At 44.1% G+C, this 20,029-nt stretch overlaps 1 protein-coding gene across 1 annotated transcript; it reads right to left on the bottom strand.

Moving 5' to 3' along the window:
- Positions 1 to 326: 326 nt before the first annotated feature.
- LOC146579134 (scavenger receptor cysteine-rich type 1 protein M130-like) lies at positions 327 to 15,629 on the bottom strand. Its single transcript, XM_085267925.1, has 14 exons — positions 15,497 to 15,629; positions 12,886 to 13,191; positions 12,769 to 12,807; positions 11,811 to 12,116; positions 10,252 to 10,536; positions 9,190 to 9,495; positions 7,663 to 7,950; positions 6,601 to 6,906; positions 6,235 to 6,522; positions 3,995 to 4,300; positions 3,586 to 3,918; positions 3,084 to 3,413; positions 2,376 to 2,467; positions 327 to 2,271 (listed from the first exon to the last, which is right to left on the bottom strand). The coding sequence occupies exons 1-14, from the start codon at positions 15,627 to 15,629 to the stop codon at positions 2,143 to 2,145; spliced, it is 3,447 nt and encodes a 1,148-aa protein (XP_085124051.1). The 3' UTR covers positions 327 to 2,142.
- Between the last annotated feature and the right edge of the window lie 4,400 nt (positions 15,630 to 20,029).

The raw sequence follows: 20,029 nt of genomic DNA, 5'->3' as shown, positions 1-20,029 counted from the left end.
GTATGTCTTTAAAATTCAGAAAGTTTACAATGGTGACTGATAGGTTTGTAGCTCAACCCTATTCACTGGAACGTTGAAGACAATTTAGTTACACAGCAAAGCAAGACACAAGTAGGCAAAGTTCTTTATGTTTCTCGTGCACTGGAGAGAACTGGACAAACGCCGTTCCTTCACTTCCCTAAACCTGCTGGTTTGGAAGTCCAGCAGTTCATCTAAAAAAGGCATTATGTCTGTGAAGGTGAAGTAAGAGCAGATATAACCTCTCTCCTGACCTTAAGTTGTGTGTGCCTCCCAGAGTCTCCACAGACTACTAAGGATCAGACCTCTACCAACATGACATTGATTATAAAACTCTAAGCATACATGAGTAGATATTTCTAAGCATAAATGACAATCAACAAATCTAACAGTGACAGGAGCCTTCTGTATTTTGGGACTTGGATTTTTAGATCTCTCAGGTTGTCCTCTTCACTCTCAGCTGATTCATTTTTTTCTCACCTCCCAAAGCTGTTTCATATGAATATTATTTGTGGTCTAGCTGCAGGTAGAAAGACATTTGGAGAAAGCTCAATTTAAGACAAGAGAGTAATCACACACTTTTATAAAATACCTGGAGAAGTGTTGCCTTACAAACTGTTTAACTCACAATAGAAAAAAATTAAGGCAGTAATTATCAGTGGTTGACATTTTAGAAGACATTTTATTTACTGTTTATAAAAAAGCATGTTGTCAAAACTGGAAACATCAAAGTAATTCTGGAATTACTTTGATGCGAATTGAACAGTTTCTTTTTTTCTTGTTTAATGACAGAAATAATTAATAGACTAATGCAAATATTTTAACAGAAGTTCCAAGAAGATGGAAATGAAATCACATAACCTGTTAGCAATCTGACGGTTGGTCATTTATCTAGCCATAAAAATGAATCGTGTTTGATTCCAACTGACTGTCCAGAGTCTTTTCCTCCCTCTCAGTGTGCTCCCTTCTTTGATTCTGACCCATGATTTGAATTCTTTACTGGTGGCTAGTTCAGCTGACCAATTGAAAAGACATTCATATGGCTTATGGCTGAGATGCAGCAGGCTGGGTTTGAGTGGGGACTGTGGGGCTTTGCTGCAAGACTTCTGCTCTTTCCTGTCTATCATTCACTACTGATCTTTCACATAAAGAGAAATAGTTCAAAAAGAAAAAAAAATTCCTCAAGATACCAGAGGAGAGATATGCTTTTTTTAAAGAACACGAGAAGCTGGAGAAATACCAAGGGCTCAGAGAAGAGCTCGAGAGGATGTGGAGGGTGAAGGTAATGGTGGTCCCCGTGGTAATCGGAGCACTAGGTGCGGTGACTCCCAAGCTAGGCGAGTGGCTCCAGCAGATCCCGGGAATAACATCGGAGATCTCTGTCCAGAAGAGCGCAGTCCTGGGAACAGCTAAGATACTGCGCAGGACCCTCAAGCTCCCAGGCCTCTGGTAGAGGACCCGAGCTTGAAGGACAAACCGCCCGCAGGGGCGTGCTGGGTGTTTTTTTTATATTACACACAAGCAGACTCTCACATATACATATAAATGCATATACGTATACAAACACACACACACAGGTACGTATGTGGACATATATACATGTATACATATAAATATGCATACATATGCAGACAGGAGATAGAAGACCAGAATAGCTACGACAGAATAAAAGCAATGTAAAAGAGATATTCAATCTAAACAGAATGTCCCGAACTAGATATTAGAATCAGTAGTAGGATAATATGAACATGATTAAATCTTTTTAAATGAGAGATTGCTTTCCTGTACTTCCTTCTGAAAAAATTTGAACACAACCCGTCACCTTTTGATTTTAACTGGGAGAGCGGAACCAGTAAAAGCATCTGAAATTCAAACTGCATTTGATATGTTTAGCAGCAAACAGTTGGCATGGAGATCAGAAAATCCAGAGAGATGCATAAAAACATTTATGGCTTAGGTATTTTAATGTTAAAAAAAAACAAACAAAAAAAAAAACTACAGAATCATTCCAGCCTAATTGCTTTAATGGATCTTCAATAGAAAAAAGTAGAATCTTTGACTCAGCCAATGGGATAGTCACTTGTGAGTCAGCTCAGAAATTCATCAGGATGTGAGATGAACTCCTCAGAGGTTCTCTTCTGCTCCCTGAACTCCTTCCTCTTCAGCCAGCCCTCCTTCAGCTGCACCAACACCGAGGTTACGGTCAACCAGCTCAATGTTCTCCCGTCTGCCCAGCTTCCTCCCCCTGCTGGCCTGGAGAGACACAGGAGCACACAGACTGACTGCATCACTCCTCTCTTTAGCTCATTAAAACAGCCTGAGGGCTTTATTGTCAGATACAAACATATGTTCAGTACCTTACAGTAGAAATACAGGACAACGTTCTCCAGCAGCAGAATCAGTGGTAGGACGACCGCTCTGATGATGAAACCAGTGGGATCTGGAGGATCTGATCAAACACATTCACAGTCATCATGAGTCCAACAGCTGCTATTAAACACAAACTGCAGTGAAATCTTTGAGCATCACTTCCACATGGAGCTGCTTGTTGTGTCTGTAAGATTACTGTCCAAGAAGAACATCAGAGACAAAGTACAGTTTCTCAAAGATCATCAGTCACAGAGTAGGAATAATGTGCTCTGAACACAGGAAGCAGAGATGGAGGTGTTTGGCCACAGTGACAGCAGACATATTTGATTTAGACCAAAGATAGATTTACAGGAGAGGAAGCTGAAAGCCACTGTAAAGCATGGAGGTTGACATGTTATGGTTTACTGTTGCTTCGCTGCCTCAGAGACTGGACATCTTTCAGTGTTTTCTTCAACTCTGCTTTGTATCAAAGAGAACTGGGAGATAATGTCAGATCATTTGTGTGAAAGCTGAAGCTGAATCTGAAGAGGACATTTTAGCAGAATAATGATCCTCTGGACATGAACAGATCCACTAATGAGTGACCACAGTTACAGTGGTAACGAAACATGCTCTGTCTTGCACTTTCTGCTCCGGTTTAAATACTTTCTATAAGTTTGTTTTTTTAGAATGTGTAAGTTTCTGCTTCAGCTTACCTGAGACAGACACAGACAGCCGGTGGCTTTCAGAGTAGAAGCTATGTGACAAAGCATGTACGTGATAAAGACAGCTGTAACTTCCTTGGTGGGCGGGGTCTGCTGCAGGAAACAGGAAGTGGGAAGAGTGATTGACAGCTGGCTGGGTGTAGTTGTATGGTGTGTTGGAGGAAGTGAAGGTGAGCTGGAAGAAGCCTCCAGGGTACTGTGGCTGAATGGAGCAGCTGATGTTGAAGCTGGAGCCTCTAAAAACCTGAAGCCAATGCTGCTGGGCTTCAGACACCACATCCATGGAGGAAGACACAGAGATGATTGGCTGAACCAGCACTTCTGTAAATACACACAAACAATGAAATTTCCAATCAAGAAAGAGAAAGTGATGTCTGTGGAAACTTCCACAAACTTTACAATTCAGTCCAACAGAAACTGCTGAGCATCATTGTAACTGGGGAAGGAACACAATGGGAACATCACAGACGTACATGATGTCATTTATCATTACCTGAGCAGGTGATATCCAGAAAGGAGACACTGTCTAATACATATGTTCCTGGAATTATTTGTGATCTTCCTGATATTTTTGATCTCACACACTCTCTCAGAGTAGATCCAGATTCAATACAGTGATGTTTAATCTTCCACACAGAACTGTATGAGAAATCGTGTCTATATTCTATAGAAAGAGTAGAGCCACAGTTCAGATGTTCGCAGATAAGATATCCATCTTCTCGAAAAGAGAGACCATAGTCAGCCAGTGGTCTCCATTCTCTCACTTTCACCTCCAGTGTACCTGCACAGCGACTGGCTCCTCCCTCCAACCTGAAATCAATAAGTGCTGTATAAAAAGCAGAGTCATCAGTAAAAAAATAAAGTGAGTTAGAACCAGATCAAAGCTGCAGCTCCTCTTCTACCTGAGCAGGTGAGTCCAACAGCTTTGCCAGGTGAGCAGCTTTTTCTAGCTGAGCCTGAGCTTCTACAGTCCAGGAGAGCAGACTCATGGCCTTCACACTGAAACTCTTTGCTCCACACTGGAGCCTCCACTTCTCCATAGAGCGCCCCTTGGAGGACTGAAGGAGGCCCACAGCTAAACTCCCTACAGACCACCTCTGCATCCTGCAGGTCAAAGTCAGCTTCACACACTGAGGACCATTTCTGGTTAGACTTCACCTGCAGTCTGCCTGAACACAGACTGGAACCATTCAGCAGCCTGACAGAGTCTGCAGAGATCAGAGAAGATCAAACATAGAGAGATCAGAGACAGCAGACACACAAGAAAAAGATGGCAGCAAACAACTATTCACTTATTCAAACTTTCAGTATATAAAAGTCAGAGGTCCAACAAAAAAGCTAAAGGAGCTTAAGATAGAGCTGAAGCTTCCACATTAGAAATGTTTGCTTCCAGAGCTTCAGTGCAAAGATATGCCAGTTAGTTATAACGTGTTGCACAGCTGGATCAGCTGTCAGACCGACTACCAACATCACACAATGTCTTCTCTGATAGGCTGATAAACTCCAACAGGCCTTTATTTGTTTAGAAATGTGACCTGACTGACAGAGCTAATTATTAGCAGCATTATTACTGTTGTTGTTTTCATTATTTCATATTTCCTTCAAATCTTCTAGTTCATGTAAAGATCAGTGTTATTAGGTCTGATGTTTATCTGTTTGCATGATTCAGATCTGCATAATCAAACATCACACAGCTGGAAAAACATTTGGTAACTGTTACTGCTGCATGTGAAGAATATAGATTTATAGAAACTCTGAGTCTGATTATGAGCCCTGTGAGCTGGTCAGAATGTTTCTGTTCTGGATGATCCAGTCTGCATCTGTAATGTCTGCAGAGGTGAGTCAGCCTACATGATGATCATGGATTCATGTTTACTCTTGGTCAGCTGGGATCAGTGAGCATATAGGTCACAGAAATCCTAAACGAGGAGGAAACGAGTTCGAACTGGATCATCTCTGCAGCAGGAATGTTTTACTGGCTACGAGGCAGATTTACTACCTGGGGTAAATTACTGTGATACTGCAGTCACAGGGTGTTCACTTCAGGAATAACCAGCAATCTGCAGAGAGCAGCTCAGAAACCAGCAAAGCCAATGAGGGAGAGAATGATGCAGGAGTGTGAGCTCAGGTTTTACTGTTGTGTGGAAAACAGTGATGCAGCTCAGATTAATGAGATGAGGCTGAAGGAGGATCATCATGTTTGTGGTATCAGGAGAACTATGCTGGTAGAAACTGCTGGGACTGTGTGAAGTCCTAAGGAAGGAGACTCAGTTCGAGATCAGGGTTAATCAGAGGACAGCTGCATGATGTGGAGCAGCTGAGCTGTACGGCGTGCAGAAGAACACTAACACGATGAAGCCTTTCTGTGAATTTCCAGCATTACAGAGTGAAGATCTACAGCACAGAGCCAGTTTTGGCCCTGTGCTCACGGATCTAAACCCTCCACCTCTGATAATTACACACTTGTTCTGACAACATCTCGGACTCTTATTCTAAATAAATGAACAATAAAAGCAACAGCTTTTTGCAGACCTGAATATGTCTCACTGTGCCTGATTCATTTAGGTACTTTCCTCCCTAGATTTTGTGCTCTGAAGATGAAACTCCTGCTTTTGCAGTAAGGCCAGCCTGAGAAACAGGCCCATCCTCTCAGCCACTGGTAGTGTGCCTCTTAGGTAGATCCTCACAGCAGGTTTTTAACACCAACTCGTGTTTTCTTCTGCTGCAGTAAATCTATCCCCTTATGTTCATTTCCCTTTAAAATTCTGGCCTTTGTAATGAAGGCATAATTTTCCCAGGCTGCTCTCATTAATTTAACATGCATCAAATAACAGAGGTAAAATATATCTGGCTGAAGTAAGACATGCAATTTATAGTTCTGCGTCTGGACGTTGTAGTCAGTGACATTTAGGAGTCAAGTGTCAATGCAGGTGGAGTCTCTGCACACCACTCTTATCTTTTCCCAACTCTTAATCAACTCTCCAACAGACTGTCTTTGATGTCAAGACAGTTCACGGTTCACTGAGATCAACTAAAAGTGGGTAGGAAAAGATGAGAGGTAGATGTTTTGATCATTTAAATGTAGTCCACGTCTACTGGACCCAGCTCTGATTATACCATTGATGATGTCACTGAACCTTACCGGAGCAGGTGAGATCCAGGATGGAGGATACAACAGTTGATTTTGCGCACTCTATTTGACCAGATTGAAAGTGAACACAGTCAGGTTTGATCTCCCACACGAATCTGTATGGGAACTCTTCTCTTTCTCCTACATAAACAGCAGAGCCACAGCCCAGATGTTCACAAACAACAGCTGCTTCCTTCAGGGTCCAGTCAGAGCCATGCACTAGTCTCCATTCTTCCAGGTGTTTCACCTCCAGTGTACCTGCACAGCGACTGGCTCCTCCCATCAACCTGACATGAGACTCTGAACAGAAATCAGAGAGTCATTAATGAAAGAATAAAGTGAGTTAGAACCAGATCAAAGCTGCAGCTCCTCTTCTACCTGAGCAGGTGAGTCCAACAGCTTTGCCAGGTGAGCAGCTTTTTCTAGCTGAGCCTGAGCTTCTACAGTCCAGGAGAGCAGACTCATGGCCTTCACACTGGAACTCTTTGCCCCACACTGGAGCCTCCACTTCTCCATAGAGCGCCCCTTGGAGGACTGAAAGAGGCCCACAGCCAAGCTCCCTACAGACCACCTCTGCATCCTGCAGGTCAAAGTCAGCTTCACAAACTGAGGACCATTTCTGGTTAGACTTCACCTGCAGTCTGCCTGAACACAGACTGGAACCATTCAGCAGCCTGACAGAGTCTGCAGAGATCAGAGACAACAGACACACAAGAAAAAGATGTCAGCAAACAACTATTTATTTATTCAAACTTTCAGCATATAAAAGTCAGAGGTCCAAAAATAAATCAAAAGCACAAACACACAATGGTAACAGATACGCAGCTGAATAAAAGTGGATAAAAGTGGGCAAACAAAAAAAGTGACAACAAAAACAGGTGCAATTATCAAACAGAATTTTACTGGGCTCAAGCCTTAGGCTGTTTGTCATCATGCTATGGGGTCTCCTTGCTTCTTTCACTTCCATCCTTTCCTCAAATCCCAGTCACTCTCAATGAGGATGTGACAGAGATGTGAGGACAGAGGAGCTGCAACTTCCAAATAAGATGTGTTTGCTTCCAGAGCTTCAGTGTGAAGAGATGTCAGTTAGTTATGAGGTGCTGCACAGCTAGATCGGCTGTCAGACCAACTACCAGTCACACAGTGTCTTCTCTGATAGCCAATAAAATCCAACAGGCCTTTATTCATTTAGAGAAGTGACCTGACTGACAGAGCTGATTATTAGCAACATTATTACTTTTGTTGTTTTTAATAATTACTTCATATTTCCTTTAAATCTTCTAGTTCATGTAAGGATCAGTGTTTTTAGTTCTGATGTTCAGTCACTTTAACTGTTTGCAACTTAATGTGAGGATGCAGGATAGAGCAATATAAAAAGCACCATTTGTCCATGCTACACAGCTCCAATGATGTCATAGTTGATATCATTAATAGGCTTACCTGAACACTTGAGATCCAAGTTGTAAATGAAGGAACCTAATGTTGCACACTCCTCCAAAGCAAGTGCAGAATGAACACAGTCAGGGTTGATGTTCACCTGATCTCCCGATAAGGACTTCTTTCTTTGTCCTACAAAAACAACAGAGCCACAGCCCAGATGTTGACAGAAAACAGCTGCTTTCTTCAGGGTCCAGCCAAAACCAGATACTGGTCTCCAGTTTCCCTGGTGGTTGAACTCCAGTGTACCTGCACAACGACTGGCTCCTCCCATCAACCTGACATGAGACTCTGAACAGAAATCAGAGAGTCATTAATGAAAGAATAAAGTGAGTTTGAACCAGATCAAAGCTGCAGCTCCTATGGGCTCAAAATGTGGTCATAAATATTTTGTACTTGTAAATCAGTTTTGTATGCGTTAAAAAAAAGATTTGTGTGTGGACTTAGCCAAAAAAAACAAACCTGCAAGTAACAAGTATGAATTTTGACCCTATTTTTCTTCCTTCCATCTGATTGGTCAATGTCATGTCAATCACAAATGTAACAATGCAATCAGAGAACAGATGGGTTTGGCTGTCGGAGGGGCGCTTTTTTGAACTGCAGGTCCTTGAAGGGTAATCTCTATATAAATATCTGATAGCAGCTAGGTCCCCTTACTTTCAGCAGCTGTTGAAAGGATAAAGTTGTGGTATGTCAGTGGTTAGAAATACCTTTATTACTTTAGGATTAGTTTAACACAAAGTCAGGGCTGACCCGGGACCATTACTGTGAGTCACAGTGCGCAGCATAAAAGTCCTTTCACATCGGACGCAGGATGTGCTGCTAATGCTAACTAAAAGCAAAGGATCCAGAATTTGTTGCGCTGGCTGCTGGGCTCTGTGGGTTTTTGCAGCAGCTCTACCTGTACTAGATGCACCTGCTCCTTGTCTTTTCTATCTCTGACTTTATGTCCTCTACAAGAGTTTCTGGGTTTTTTTGCTAGTTCTTCAAATGTTCAATAAAAACATGTATGCTAATTCATAACGAAGAAAGCTTTGTAATGAAGACTGTCATTTCCAAAACACTGCCCCCCCCCACCACCACCCACGCTCCGCAGCGCTGTTGAAAAGGCTGTGGAAGTCCTTGTATTAAACATGTAGACCTGTGACACAAAAATCACCAAACTCGGACGACCACAGACTGTTTTCCTTCGTGGTGATGAAGGAAAACGCTGGGTTGGCATGTAAAAGGGCATTTATTCCCTTCAAAGACCTGCAGTTAAAAAAAAAAGCACCCCTCCGAGAGCCAAACCCATCTGTTCTCTGATTGGATTGTTACATTTGTTATTGACATGACATTCACCAATCAGACGGAAGGAAGAAAAATAGGGTCAAAATTCGTACTTGTAAATTGCAGGTTTTTTTTTTGGCTAAGTCCACACACAAATCTTTTTTTTACGCACACACAAATTATTTTTACACATACAAATCCTGATTTACAAGTACAAAATATTCATGACCACATTTTGAGCCCATACAGCTCTTCTTCTACCTGAGCAGGTGAGTCCAACAGCTTTGCCAGGCGAGCAGCTTTTTCTAGCTGAGCCTGAGCTTCTACAGTCCAGGAGAGCAGACTCATGGCCTTCACACTGGAACTCTTTGCCCCACACTGGAGCCTCCACTTCTCCATAGAGCGCCCCTTGGAGGACTGAAAGAGGCCCACAGCCAAGCTCCCTACAGACCACCTCTGCATCCTGCAGGTCAAAGTCAGCTTCACAAACTGAGGACCATTTCTGGTTAGACTTCACCTGCAGTCTGCCTGAACACAGACTGGAACCATTCAGCAGCCTGACAGAGTCTGCAGAGATCAGAGACAACAGACACACAAGAAAAAGATGTCAGCAAACAACTATTTATTTATTCAAACTTTCAGCATATAAAAGTCAGAGGTCCAAAAATAAATCACAAGCACAAACACACAATGGTAACAGATACGCAGCTGAATAAAAGTGGATAAAAGTGGGCAAACAAAAAAAGTGACAACAAAAACAGGTGCAATTATCAAACAGAATTTTACTGGGCTCAAGCCTTAGGCTGTTTGTCATCATGCTATGGGGTCTCCTTGCTTCTTTCACTTCCATCCTTTCCTCAAATCCCAGTCACTCTCAATGAGGATGTGACAGAGATGTGAGGACAGAGGAGCTGCAACTTCCAAATAAGATGTGTTTGCTTCCAGAGCTTCAGTGTGAAGAGATGTCAGTTAGTTATGAGGTGCTGCACAGCTAGATCGGCTGTCAGACCAACTACCAGTCACACAGTGTCTTCTCTGATAGCCAATAAAATCCAACAGGCCTTTATTCATTTAGAGAAGTGACCTGACTGACAGAGCTGATTATTAGCAACATTATTACTTTTGTTGTTTTTAATAATTACTTCATATTTCCTTTAAATCTTCTAGTTCATGTAAGGATCAGTGTTTTTAGTTCTGATGTTCAGTCACTTTAACTGTTTGCAACTTAATGTGAGGATGCAGGATAGAGCAATATAAAAAGCACCATTTGTCCATGCTACACAGCTCCAATGATGTCATAGTTGATATCATTAATAGGCTTACCTGAACACTTGAGATCCAAGTTGTAAATGGAGGAACCTAATGTTGCACAGTCCTTCAAAGCAGGTCCAATATGAACACAGTCAGGGTTGATGTTCACATGATCTCCCGATAAGTAGTTATCTCTTTCTCCTACAAAAACAACAGAGCCACAGCCCAGATGTTGACAGAAAACAGCTGCTTTCTTCAGGGTCCAGCCAAAACCAGATACTGGTCTCCAGTTTCCCTGGTGGTTGAACTCCAGTGTACCTGCACAGCGACTGGCTCCTCGCACCAATCTGACAGGCTCTAACAGAGAGCACAGAGTCATCAGTGAAAGAATAAAGTGAGTTTGAACCAGATCAAAGCTGCAGCTCCTATGGGTTCAAAATGTGGTCATAAATATTTTGTACTTGTAAATCAGTTTTGTATGTGTAAAAAGAATTTGTGTGTGCGTAAAAAAGATTTGTGTGTGGACTTAGCCAAAAAAAAAACCTGCAAGTAACAAGTACGAATTTTGACCCTATTTTTCTTCCTTTCATCTGATTGGTCAATGTCATGTCAATCACAAATGTAACAATCCAATCAGAGAACAGATGGGTTTGGCTGTCGGAGGGGCGCTTTTTTGAACTGCAGGTCCTTGAAGGGTAATCTCTATATAAATATCTGATAGCAGTTAGGTCCCCTTACTTTCAGCAGCTGTTGAAAGGATAAAGTTGTGGTATGTCAGTGGTTAGAAATACCTTTATTACTTTAGGATTAGTTTAACACAAAGTCAGGGCTGACCCAGGACCATTGCTGTGAGTCACAGTGCGCACCATAAAAGTCCTTTCACATCGGACGCAGGATGTGCTGCTAATGCTAACTAAAAGCAAAGGATCCAGAATTTGTTGCGCTGGCTGCTGGGCTCTGTGGGTTTTTGCAGCAGCTCTACCTGTACTAGATGCACCTGCTCCTTGTCGTTTCTATCTCTGACTTTATGTCCTCTACAAGAGTTTCTGTTCTTTTTTGCTGGTTCTTCAAATGTTCAATAAAAACATGTATGCTAATTCATAACGAAGAAAGCTTTGTAATGAAGACTGTCATTACCAAAACGCTGCCCCTCCCCACAGCGCTGTTGAAAAGGCTGTGGAAGTCCTTGTATTAAACATGTAGACCTGTGACACAAAAATCACCAAACTCGGACAACCACAGACTGTTTTCCTTCGTGGTGATGAAGGAAAACGCTGGGTTGGCATGTAAAAGGGCATTTATTCCCTTCAAAGACCTGCAGTTCAAAAAAAAGCACCCCTCCGACAGCCAAACCCATCTGTTCTCTGATTGGATTGTTACATTTGTTATTGACATGACATTCACCAATCAGACGAAAGGAAGAAAAATAGGGTCAAAATTCATACTTGTGACTTGCAGGGATTTTTTTTGGGCTAAGTCCACACACATCTTTTTTTTATGCACACACAAATTCTTTTTGCACACACAGAAATTTTTTTACACATACAAATCCTGATTTACAAGTACAAAACTGATTTACAAGTACAAAATATTCATGACCACATTTTGAGCCCATACAGCTCCTCTTCTACCTGAGCAGGTGAGTCCAACAGCTTTGCCAGGCGAGCAGCTGTTTCTAGCTGAGCCTGAGCTTCTACAGTCCAGGAGAGCAGACTCATGGCCTTCACACTGAAACTCTTTGCTCCACACTGGAGCCTCCACTTCTCCATAGAGCGCCCCTTGGAGGACTGAAAGAGGCCCACAGCTAAACTCCCTACAGACCACCTCTGCATCCTGCAGGTCAAAGTCAGCTTCACACACTGAGGACCATTTCTGGTTAGACTTCACCTGCAGTCTGCCTGAACACAGACTGGAACCATTCAGCAGCCTGACAGAGTCTGCAGAGATCAGAGAAGATCAAACAGAGAGATCAGAGACAGCAGACACACAAGAAAAAGATGGCAGCAAGCAACTATTCACTCCCAATTGACGGGGTGGCTATAGCTTGCAGGTGGGTGTTGAACCTAATTAAAGAAAACAATTTCCAAAATTCCCATTTAGAATAGACCTGTATTCTCATCTCATCTCCTCCAGGTGCATTTAAGGAAGTGGATGATCCATCATGTTGGAGGGAACGATTTACAGGTGACAGGAGGGGAGAGGATGTGAGAAAGCAGAAGTTAGAGTAACAGAAAACACCCATTGTCTACCCTACCAACCTTGATATGATGATGATGTTGATATCACTGATAGGCTTACCTGAACAGGTGACATCCACGTGGCTAGGGTATTCTGTCATAATATGTACTCCATATGGAGGTCCAACATGTGATGTTAAACACTCTCTCAGAGCAGAGCCTGACTGAAGACACTCAGGTTTCATCATCCACACACTTTTGGCTATGTATGGTAACCTGTTTGTATTTCCTGTATAAACAGCAGAGCCACAGTCCAGATGTTCACAAATAACAGCTGCTTCCTTCAGGGTCCTGTTAGAGTAAATCCCAGCTACTTGTCTCCACTCTCCCAGATGTTTGAACTCCAGTGTACCTGCACACCGACTGGCTCCTCCCACCAGCCTGAGAGGCTCTGGATAGAAAACAGAGTGACATCAGTAAAATGATAAAGTGAGTTAGAACCAGATCAAAGCTGCAGCTCCTCTTCTACCTGAGCAGGTGAGTCCAACAGCTTTGCCAGGCGAGCAGCTTTTTCTAGCTGAGCCTGAGCTTCTACAGTCCAGGAGAGCAGACTCATGGCCTTCACACTGGAACTCTTTGCCCCACACTGGAGCCTCCACTTCTCCATAGAGCGCCCCTTGGAGGACTGAAGGAGGCCCACAGCCAAGCTCCCTACAGACCACCTCTGCATCCTGCAGGTCAAAGTCAGCTTCACACACTGAGGACCATTTCTGGTTAGACTTCACCTGCAGTCTGCCTGAACACAGACTGGAACCATTCAGCAGTCTGACAGAGTCTGCAAAGATCAGAGAAGATCAAACATAGAGAGATCAGAAACAGCAGACACACAAGAAAAAGATGGCAGCAAGCAACTATTCACTCCCAATTGACGGGGTGGCTATAGCTTGTGTGATAGAGCAGGTTGCCTAGTAACCAGAAGGTTTGTGGTTTGATTCCAGTCTGCATGCCAAATATCCTTTTGGCATGCAAAGACTGGAGCCCATGTTCCTCTGAATGTGTATGAATGTTAGATAGTAAGCACTTAGAAACAGCAAAGAAAAAAAAGTGCTTGTGTTAATGGGTCAATGTACAAGTTGTGTGCTATAAAACAAGTGCTATATAAGAACCATTTACTGATTCTAACCCAGCACCACTACAACATGAATTTATCATTAACAACGTAATACAGCGTTATAACAGCACTGTTATAACGCTGTATTACGTTGCTGCTAATGTGTCAGCACTCCCAGTAACTTCCACTCCTAGCCATGCTTTAGTCACTGATTTGTTCCTGGCTGGCTTTAACCTTCAAGCCTTATCCACAAAACAGTGTGAGGACTCCAAGTGGACAAGGTGGTTCACAGAGGAAAACATTTAATCTGTGAATATGAAACTGATCAAGTTCTCATCCTAGCACTGTTGCCGCACAGTAAGAAGGTCCTGAGTTCAATTCCACCATCAGGCCCAGGTCTTTCTGTGTGGAGTTTACATGTTCTCCCCGTGTTTGCGTGGGTTCTCTCAGGGTACTCCGGCTTCCTCCCACTGTCTAAAGACATGCAGTTTGTGGGGATAGGTTAATTGAAAAATCTAAATTGCCCATAGTTGTGAATGCGGGAGTGAATGTGAGTGCGAATGGTTGTCTGTCCCTGTGTGTTAGCCCTGTGACAGACTGGCGACCTGTCCAGGGTGTACCCCGCCCTGAAAAAGGGAAGCAAATGGATGGATTTACTTTTTCAGTTGCTTACTGGATTATATTTAATTTTACACTTATTGAGCCCTACATTTTTGTTCTTTTCCATTTGTGAAAACTCGATATTTTACCTGGTTTTCACCTGTCTCTGATTTTTTTTCCTGTGATATTTTATTTTACTGTGTTTTTCATGTTTTGGCTTCTTTAACACGGGCATTTTTCAGCTTTGTGAAAGATAATGTTCATCTTGCCTTATTCTAATATCTTATCCTATTTGTAGATCAGTGAGAACCTAAATTAAGCTGTCTAGAAGGAAAATGCTGAAATGGTCATGGAGTTAAAGAATTTTCTAAGATGAAGGATTTTTTGTGACTCTGAGATTTGTGCAGTTGAAATCTATTTTAATAGCTTCACTGAAACTTGAGTGTGCTGCAGTTCTTTGGATTTGGTTTTGTTTGTTCAATTCAATTCAATGTATTCATACAGCGCCAAATCACATCAATAGTCACCTCAAGGCGCTTTATATTGTAAGGTAGACCCTCCAATAAAACATATAGAGAAAAACCAAAAAAATCATATGACCCTCTACGAGTAAGCACTTTGGCGACAGAAGGAAAAACTCCTTTTTAACAGGAAGAAACCTCCAGCGAGAGCGACTGTCATGACCGGTTGGGGCGAAAGAAGGAATAAAGGATAAAAGACATCCTGTGGAAAAAAGCCAGAGATTAATAACAAGTATGATTCAGTGCAGAGAGGTCTATTAAAACATAGTGAATGAGAAAGGTGACTGAAGAAGAAATACTCAATGCATCATGGAAATCCCCCAGCAGCCTAACCCTATTGCAGCATAACAAAAGGAGGATTCAGGGTTACCTGATCCAGCCCTAACTATTTGCTTTAGTAAAAAGGAAAGTTTTAAGCCTAATCTTAAAAGTAGAGATAGTGTCTGTCTCCTGAATCCAAACTGAAAGCTGGTTCCACAGAAGAGGGGCCTGAAAATTGAAGGCTCTCCCTCCCATTCTACTTTTAAATACTCAAGTAAGCCTGCAGTGCGAGAGCGAAGTGCTCTAATGAGGTGATATGGTACTACAAGGTCATTAAGATAAGATGAGGCCCGATTATTTAAGACCTTGTATTTAGCCTTTGATTCTGCATTTAACAGTGAGCCAATGAAGGGAAGACAAAATAGGATACATATGCTCTCTCTTTCTAGTCCCTGTCAGTATTTTTCATTAACTGTAGTATTTTCAGGGAGTTTTTAGGAAAGTAGTCCAGCCTAGAAGTAATAAATGCATGAACTAGTTTTTCAGCGTCACTCTGAGACAGGATATTTTGCTCATTTTAGAGATGTTGCACAAATGGAAGAAAGTAGTTCCACATATTTGTTTAATATGTGCGCTGAAAGACATACCCTGGTCAAAAATGACTCCAAGGCTCCTCACAGTGTTACTGGATGCCACGAGCAGGAAACGCTCACAGATTATTCCATGGGCTGGAGAGGGTGGTGCCAGTAGAGAGGTAATGCATTGCTTAAGCTGCAACATGTGAACTCTGAGGTATTTGAAGCTGTCCACTCTCTCCACTGGGCACTCGTTGATGACAGGGGTCTGGTAGTTCCTCTCCTGCTTAGTGCTGAAGTCCACTATCAGCTCCTTTGTCTTACTGACGTTTAGAAGGAGGTTGTTCCTCTGGCACCAGTTCTCCAGATTCCTAATCTCCTTCAGGTAGGCCGTCTCGTTGTTATCAGAGATCAGGCCCACCACGACGGTGTCGTCAGCAAACTTGATGATGGTGGTGGAGCTGGTAGTGGCCACGCAGTCATATGTGTACAGAGATTACAGCAGGGGGCTCAGAACACACCCCTGGGGGGCTCCAGTGCTGAGAGTGGTGGAGGCTGAGACATGTCCGCCCATCCTTACTGCCTGTGGTCTGCCAGTTAGGAAGTTGGAGATCCACTGACACATAGATGAGCTGAGTCCCAGAGGCTCCAGCTTGGTGGTGAGTGTGGAGGGAATTATGGTATTAAATGCAGAGCTGTAGTCTATGAAGAGCATTTTAACATAATTCCCCCTTCTAGTGTCCAAGTGAATAAGTGATGTGTGGAGGAGATGAGAGATGGCATCGTCTGTGGAACGATTTGGACGGTAAGCAAACTGTAGTGGGTCCAGTGTGTCTGGTAGTGAAGAAATGATGAAGTCTCTGACCAGGCGTTCAAAGCACTTCATCACTACTGAGGTGAGGGCTACAGGGCGATAGTCATTGAGAGAAGCAGGGTGGGGTTTCTTCGGGACAGGAACAATGTGCGTCAAGTGCGTCCTTTAACGTGGCCACCGATTGATCAGTCCAGCACGCGATCTTCCTCTGAACCGGAACTTCCTGTTTTAGCCTTTGTTTGTATTTTGGCATGAGGAAGATGGCGGCGTGATCGGATTTGCCAAACGGAGGGCGGGATTGTGCCTTGTAGCCGTCCTTGACCGTAGTGTAGCAGTGGTCCAGTGTCCTTTCACCTCTGGTGGGGCAGGTGATGTGTTGATAAAAGTTCGGCGCTGCGCGTTTGAGGTTGGCACTATTAAAGTCCCCCGTCACAAGCGCAGCTTGTGTCTGGTGCTGTGTGAGTGCCTCATGCAGCTCGCATAAGGCGGTGACCGTGTCCGCCTGTGGTGGAATATAAACGGCACTTACAATGACCGATGTAAATTCTCGAGGTAGATAAAAAGGACGATACACGATGGACAGTAGTTCCAGATTTGGTGTGCAGGAGCGTGTGAGAGGAACAACGTTCGCACTGTTGCACCAGTTGTTGTTCACCATTAAACACACGCCGCCTCCCCTTGACTTCCCCGAGTCCCGTGTCCTGTCCATGCGGTGAACCGAGAAGAACTCGGCCGGCTGGATGGCGTGGTCCGGCACCGCTGGGTTCAGCCATGTTTCGGTGAAGCAGAGGAGATTGCAGTCCCGAATGTCTCTCTGGAACTTTATCCTGGCCCTGAGGTCATCAAGCTTGTTCTCCAGTGACTGGACGTTGGCGAGCAGGATGCTAGGCAGAGGTGTGCAGTGTGCACGAGCTCTCAGCCTGTTCCTGACGCCGGCTCGCTTCCCTCTAGGCCGCCGCTGCCGCTTCCCTTTGTTCTCCCTCAAGATCTCACTCGGCCAGCTCGGATCCGGAGTTAAAAACTTCGAATTGTGAGTACATTGTATACCAATAGAAACAAGAGTGTCACTGTCATACCTAATGTACCCAATGGTGATGATTTTGCCTATTTAGAAACGCTGAAAACTAACTTAAAAAATAAAGACAAAGAAAAAGTGGTCGGAGCAGTCGTGACGGCAGCCGACCTCACCGGCGCCATCTTGCACTGGGTCCAGGGTGCATCCCAGAACAGAGCTGGCCTTCCTGATGAGTTTATCCAACCTCTTCCTCAGCTGCCGATAAACTGCTGCTCCAACATACAACACTGTAAAAAATGACAGATGCCACTACACAGTCATAGAAGGTCTTTCAAAGCGCTCCCTGGACTCCAAATGACCTCAGCTTCCTCAGAAGGTAGAGTCTGCTCTGACCCTTCCTGTAAAGAGCACCAGTGTTGTGGCTCCAGTCCAGTTTATTATTCAGGTGAACACCCAGGTACCTAGAAAGATAAAGCAACCGAGTGTACTGCCTAAGAGAAGTGATCCAAAAAGGTGAGGATAATGTTGAGACCATCCACTGGCAGAAGACTGGTGACAAAATCAAGACTGACGTGAGACCAGGGATGTGTGGAAACAGGGAGGGGCTGAAGGTCATTAGCAAAAGATTGGCTGGAGGATTTGGCACAGGCCCAAATGTCACAAGCAGATACAACCTCGCGGGTGTTACGACCCGGGCAAGGCTCCAGCGTAAGATTGACCTAGGAAAACTGTTTGGAGAGGGTGTCCAACTTAGCATTCTTGGCACCAGGATGGTAGGCAAGATGAAGGTTGGAGGACTCGAATAAGAGGGCACAACAAGCCTGCCTGGGATTGAGTTGCTTGGAAGTTTGGATGTGGATCAAGTTCTGAAGACTGGTCCAGATCAGGAAAGGTTCTTTTGCTCCCATAACCCAATGCCACCACTCTTCTAAAGCCCTCTCCCCAATGCCATCTCTTTGCTGCATGTGGGAAAATGTTCTTGAGAAGTAGCAGCATGGGTGCATTATTTCCATCTGGACCTTGTTGAGAGAGCGTGGCACCGGTGCCCACATCGGAGGCCTCCACCTCCACCGCAAACGATTTAGCAGAATCGATGGAGTAGCATGGGGGCAGTGATGAACCAGTGGTCCCGGAAGGACCTGCTTGGTCAATGGGGAATGTCTGGAGGCTTTAGCCTGGGGCTGGGAGAGGGAGTCAAGTGTGGTCGAGAGCAGAGGAAGACTGTGGTATTCTTGATGGGTACTTTATTTAAACCCTAATAATCAGTACAGGAATGGATGCCCCCATCCTTCTTCTCAACAAAGAACCTGTGGCTGCAGGGGAAGTGAAGGGTCAAATAAAGCCCTGCTGGAAAGCCTCTGCAATGTACTCCTTCATGGCCTTGATTTCTTGAGGGGACAAGGAGAACAGATGAATGAGAGGGGATAGGGAGAGAATACCACTGCAGTTGCAGGAGTGACGCGGGGGAAGGGTACAGGCTTGCTTTTTACTAAAGACCTCAGAGAGATTGTAGTAGATCTTTTTTTTTTTCTTTTTTTTGCCTGTCCCATTTGGTTCATAAGCCATCAGAATTGTTGTCTGAAGACCAACAGATAAGATAAGATAAGATAACTCTTTATTGTCATTGCACAGTCATACATAGTACAGTAGTACAATGAAATTGGAAAAACTGTCCTACGTTGGCACTACATATAACACAACACGACACAATATGACACATCACAACGCAACAAACAACACAGTATATTAACTTAGTATAAAAAAGAAGAATAAGTGTATGTGTATTGCACACTGTTATTATTGCACATTAATTATTATTGCACCTTGTTATAAATATAAATATTATTATTGCCAGCAGCCTGGCGTAACGGCCCTGCACTTCCAGGTGAGAGATGGTGGTGTGGAGCGTTGTAGCGATGGCATCTTCAGTTGATCTGTTAGCTCTGTATGCAAACTGGAGTGGGTCGAGTGTGGGTGGCAAGCAAGACATGATGTGACGTCGGACCAGTTTCTCTAAGCACTTCATTATAACAGGTGTTAGAGCAACTGGTCGGTAGTCGTTGAGGCTGCTAATGTTAGTATGCTTTGGCAGTGGGACAATTGTGGCTGACTTTAGGCACGGCGGGATGCAGGACTGGGACAGTGAAGTGTTGAAGATCTTAGTGAAGACCCCAGCCAGCTGGTCTGCACACTCTTTTAGGACCTTTGCGGTTACCCCATCTGGTCCGGTGGCCTTCCTGGGGTTCACTGCCCTCAGTGTGCGCCTCACCTCATATTCCTGCACTATGAGGCTTGGGCTGCTGCTGCTGTCCGATGTTTTTGCTGCTGCTGCCTCTGGTCCCTTCACCTCAAAGCGTGTGAAGAAGTGGTTCAGCTCCTCCGCAAGCTCCGCGTTACCCTCAGTCAACGTGGTATTGCCAGGTTTGTAGTTGGTTAAGTGCTGAACTCCCTGCCATACCTGTCGTGAGTTTTTGGTGCTGAAGTGGTCTTCGATCCTTCTCTTGTACGCTGCCTTGGCCTCTCTGATGCCTCTTTTCAACTCAGATCTGGCTGAACTGTACTGCATACCATCACCGGATCTAAAAGCGGCATCACGTTGCTTCAGCAGGACCTGGACCTCTTTAGTCATCCAGGGTTTCTGGTTGGAATACACCTGGAGACGTTTGTCCACAGTGACACTGTTGACACAGAATGTCATGGTCTGGTTGGGCACCTGCAGGTCTCAGACAGCGGCTCCTCCTCCTTTAGGCGGAGTCTGGTTGCCCCTCCCTGGCTG

This window comes from Mchenga conophoros, linkage group LG3 (genome assembly GCF_057382185.1).
Source record: "Mchenga conophoros isolate Kocher_MC1m ecotype Shallow Benthic linkage group LG3, M_conophoros_male_GT1.1, whole genome shotgun sequence".
Classification (NCBI taxonomy): Eukaryota; Metazoa; Chordata; class Actinopteri; order Cichliformes; family Cichlidae; genus Mchenga; species Mchenga conophoros.
Note: the sequence above shows the minus strand (reverse complement) of the source record. Positions and strands in the feature narration are given on the sequence as shown.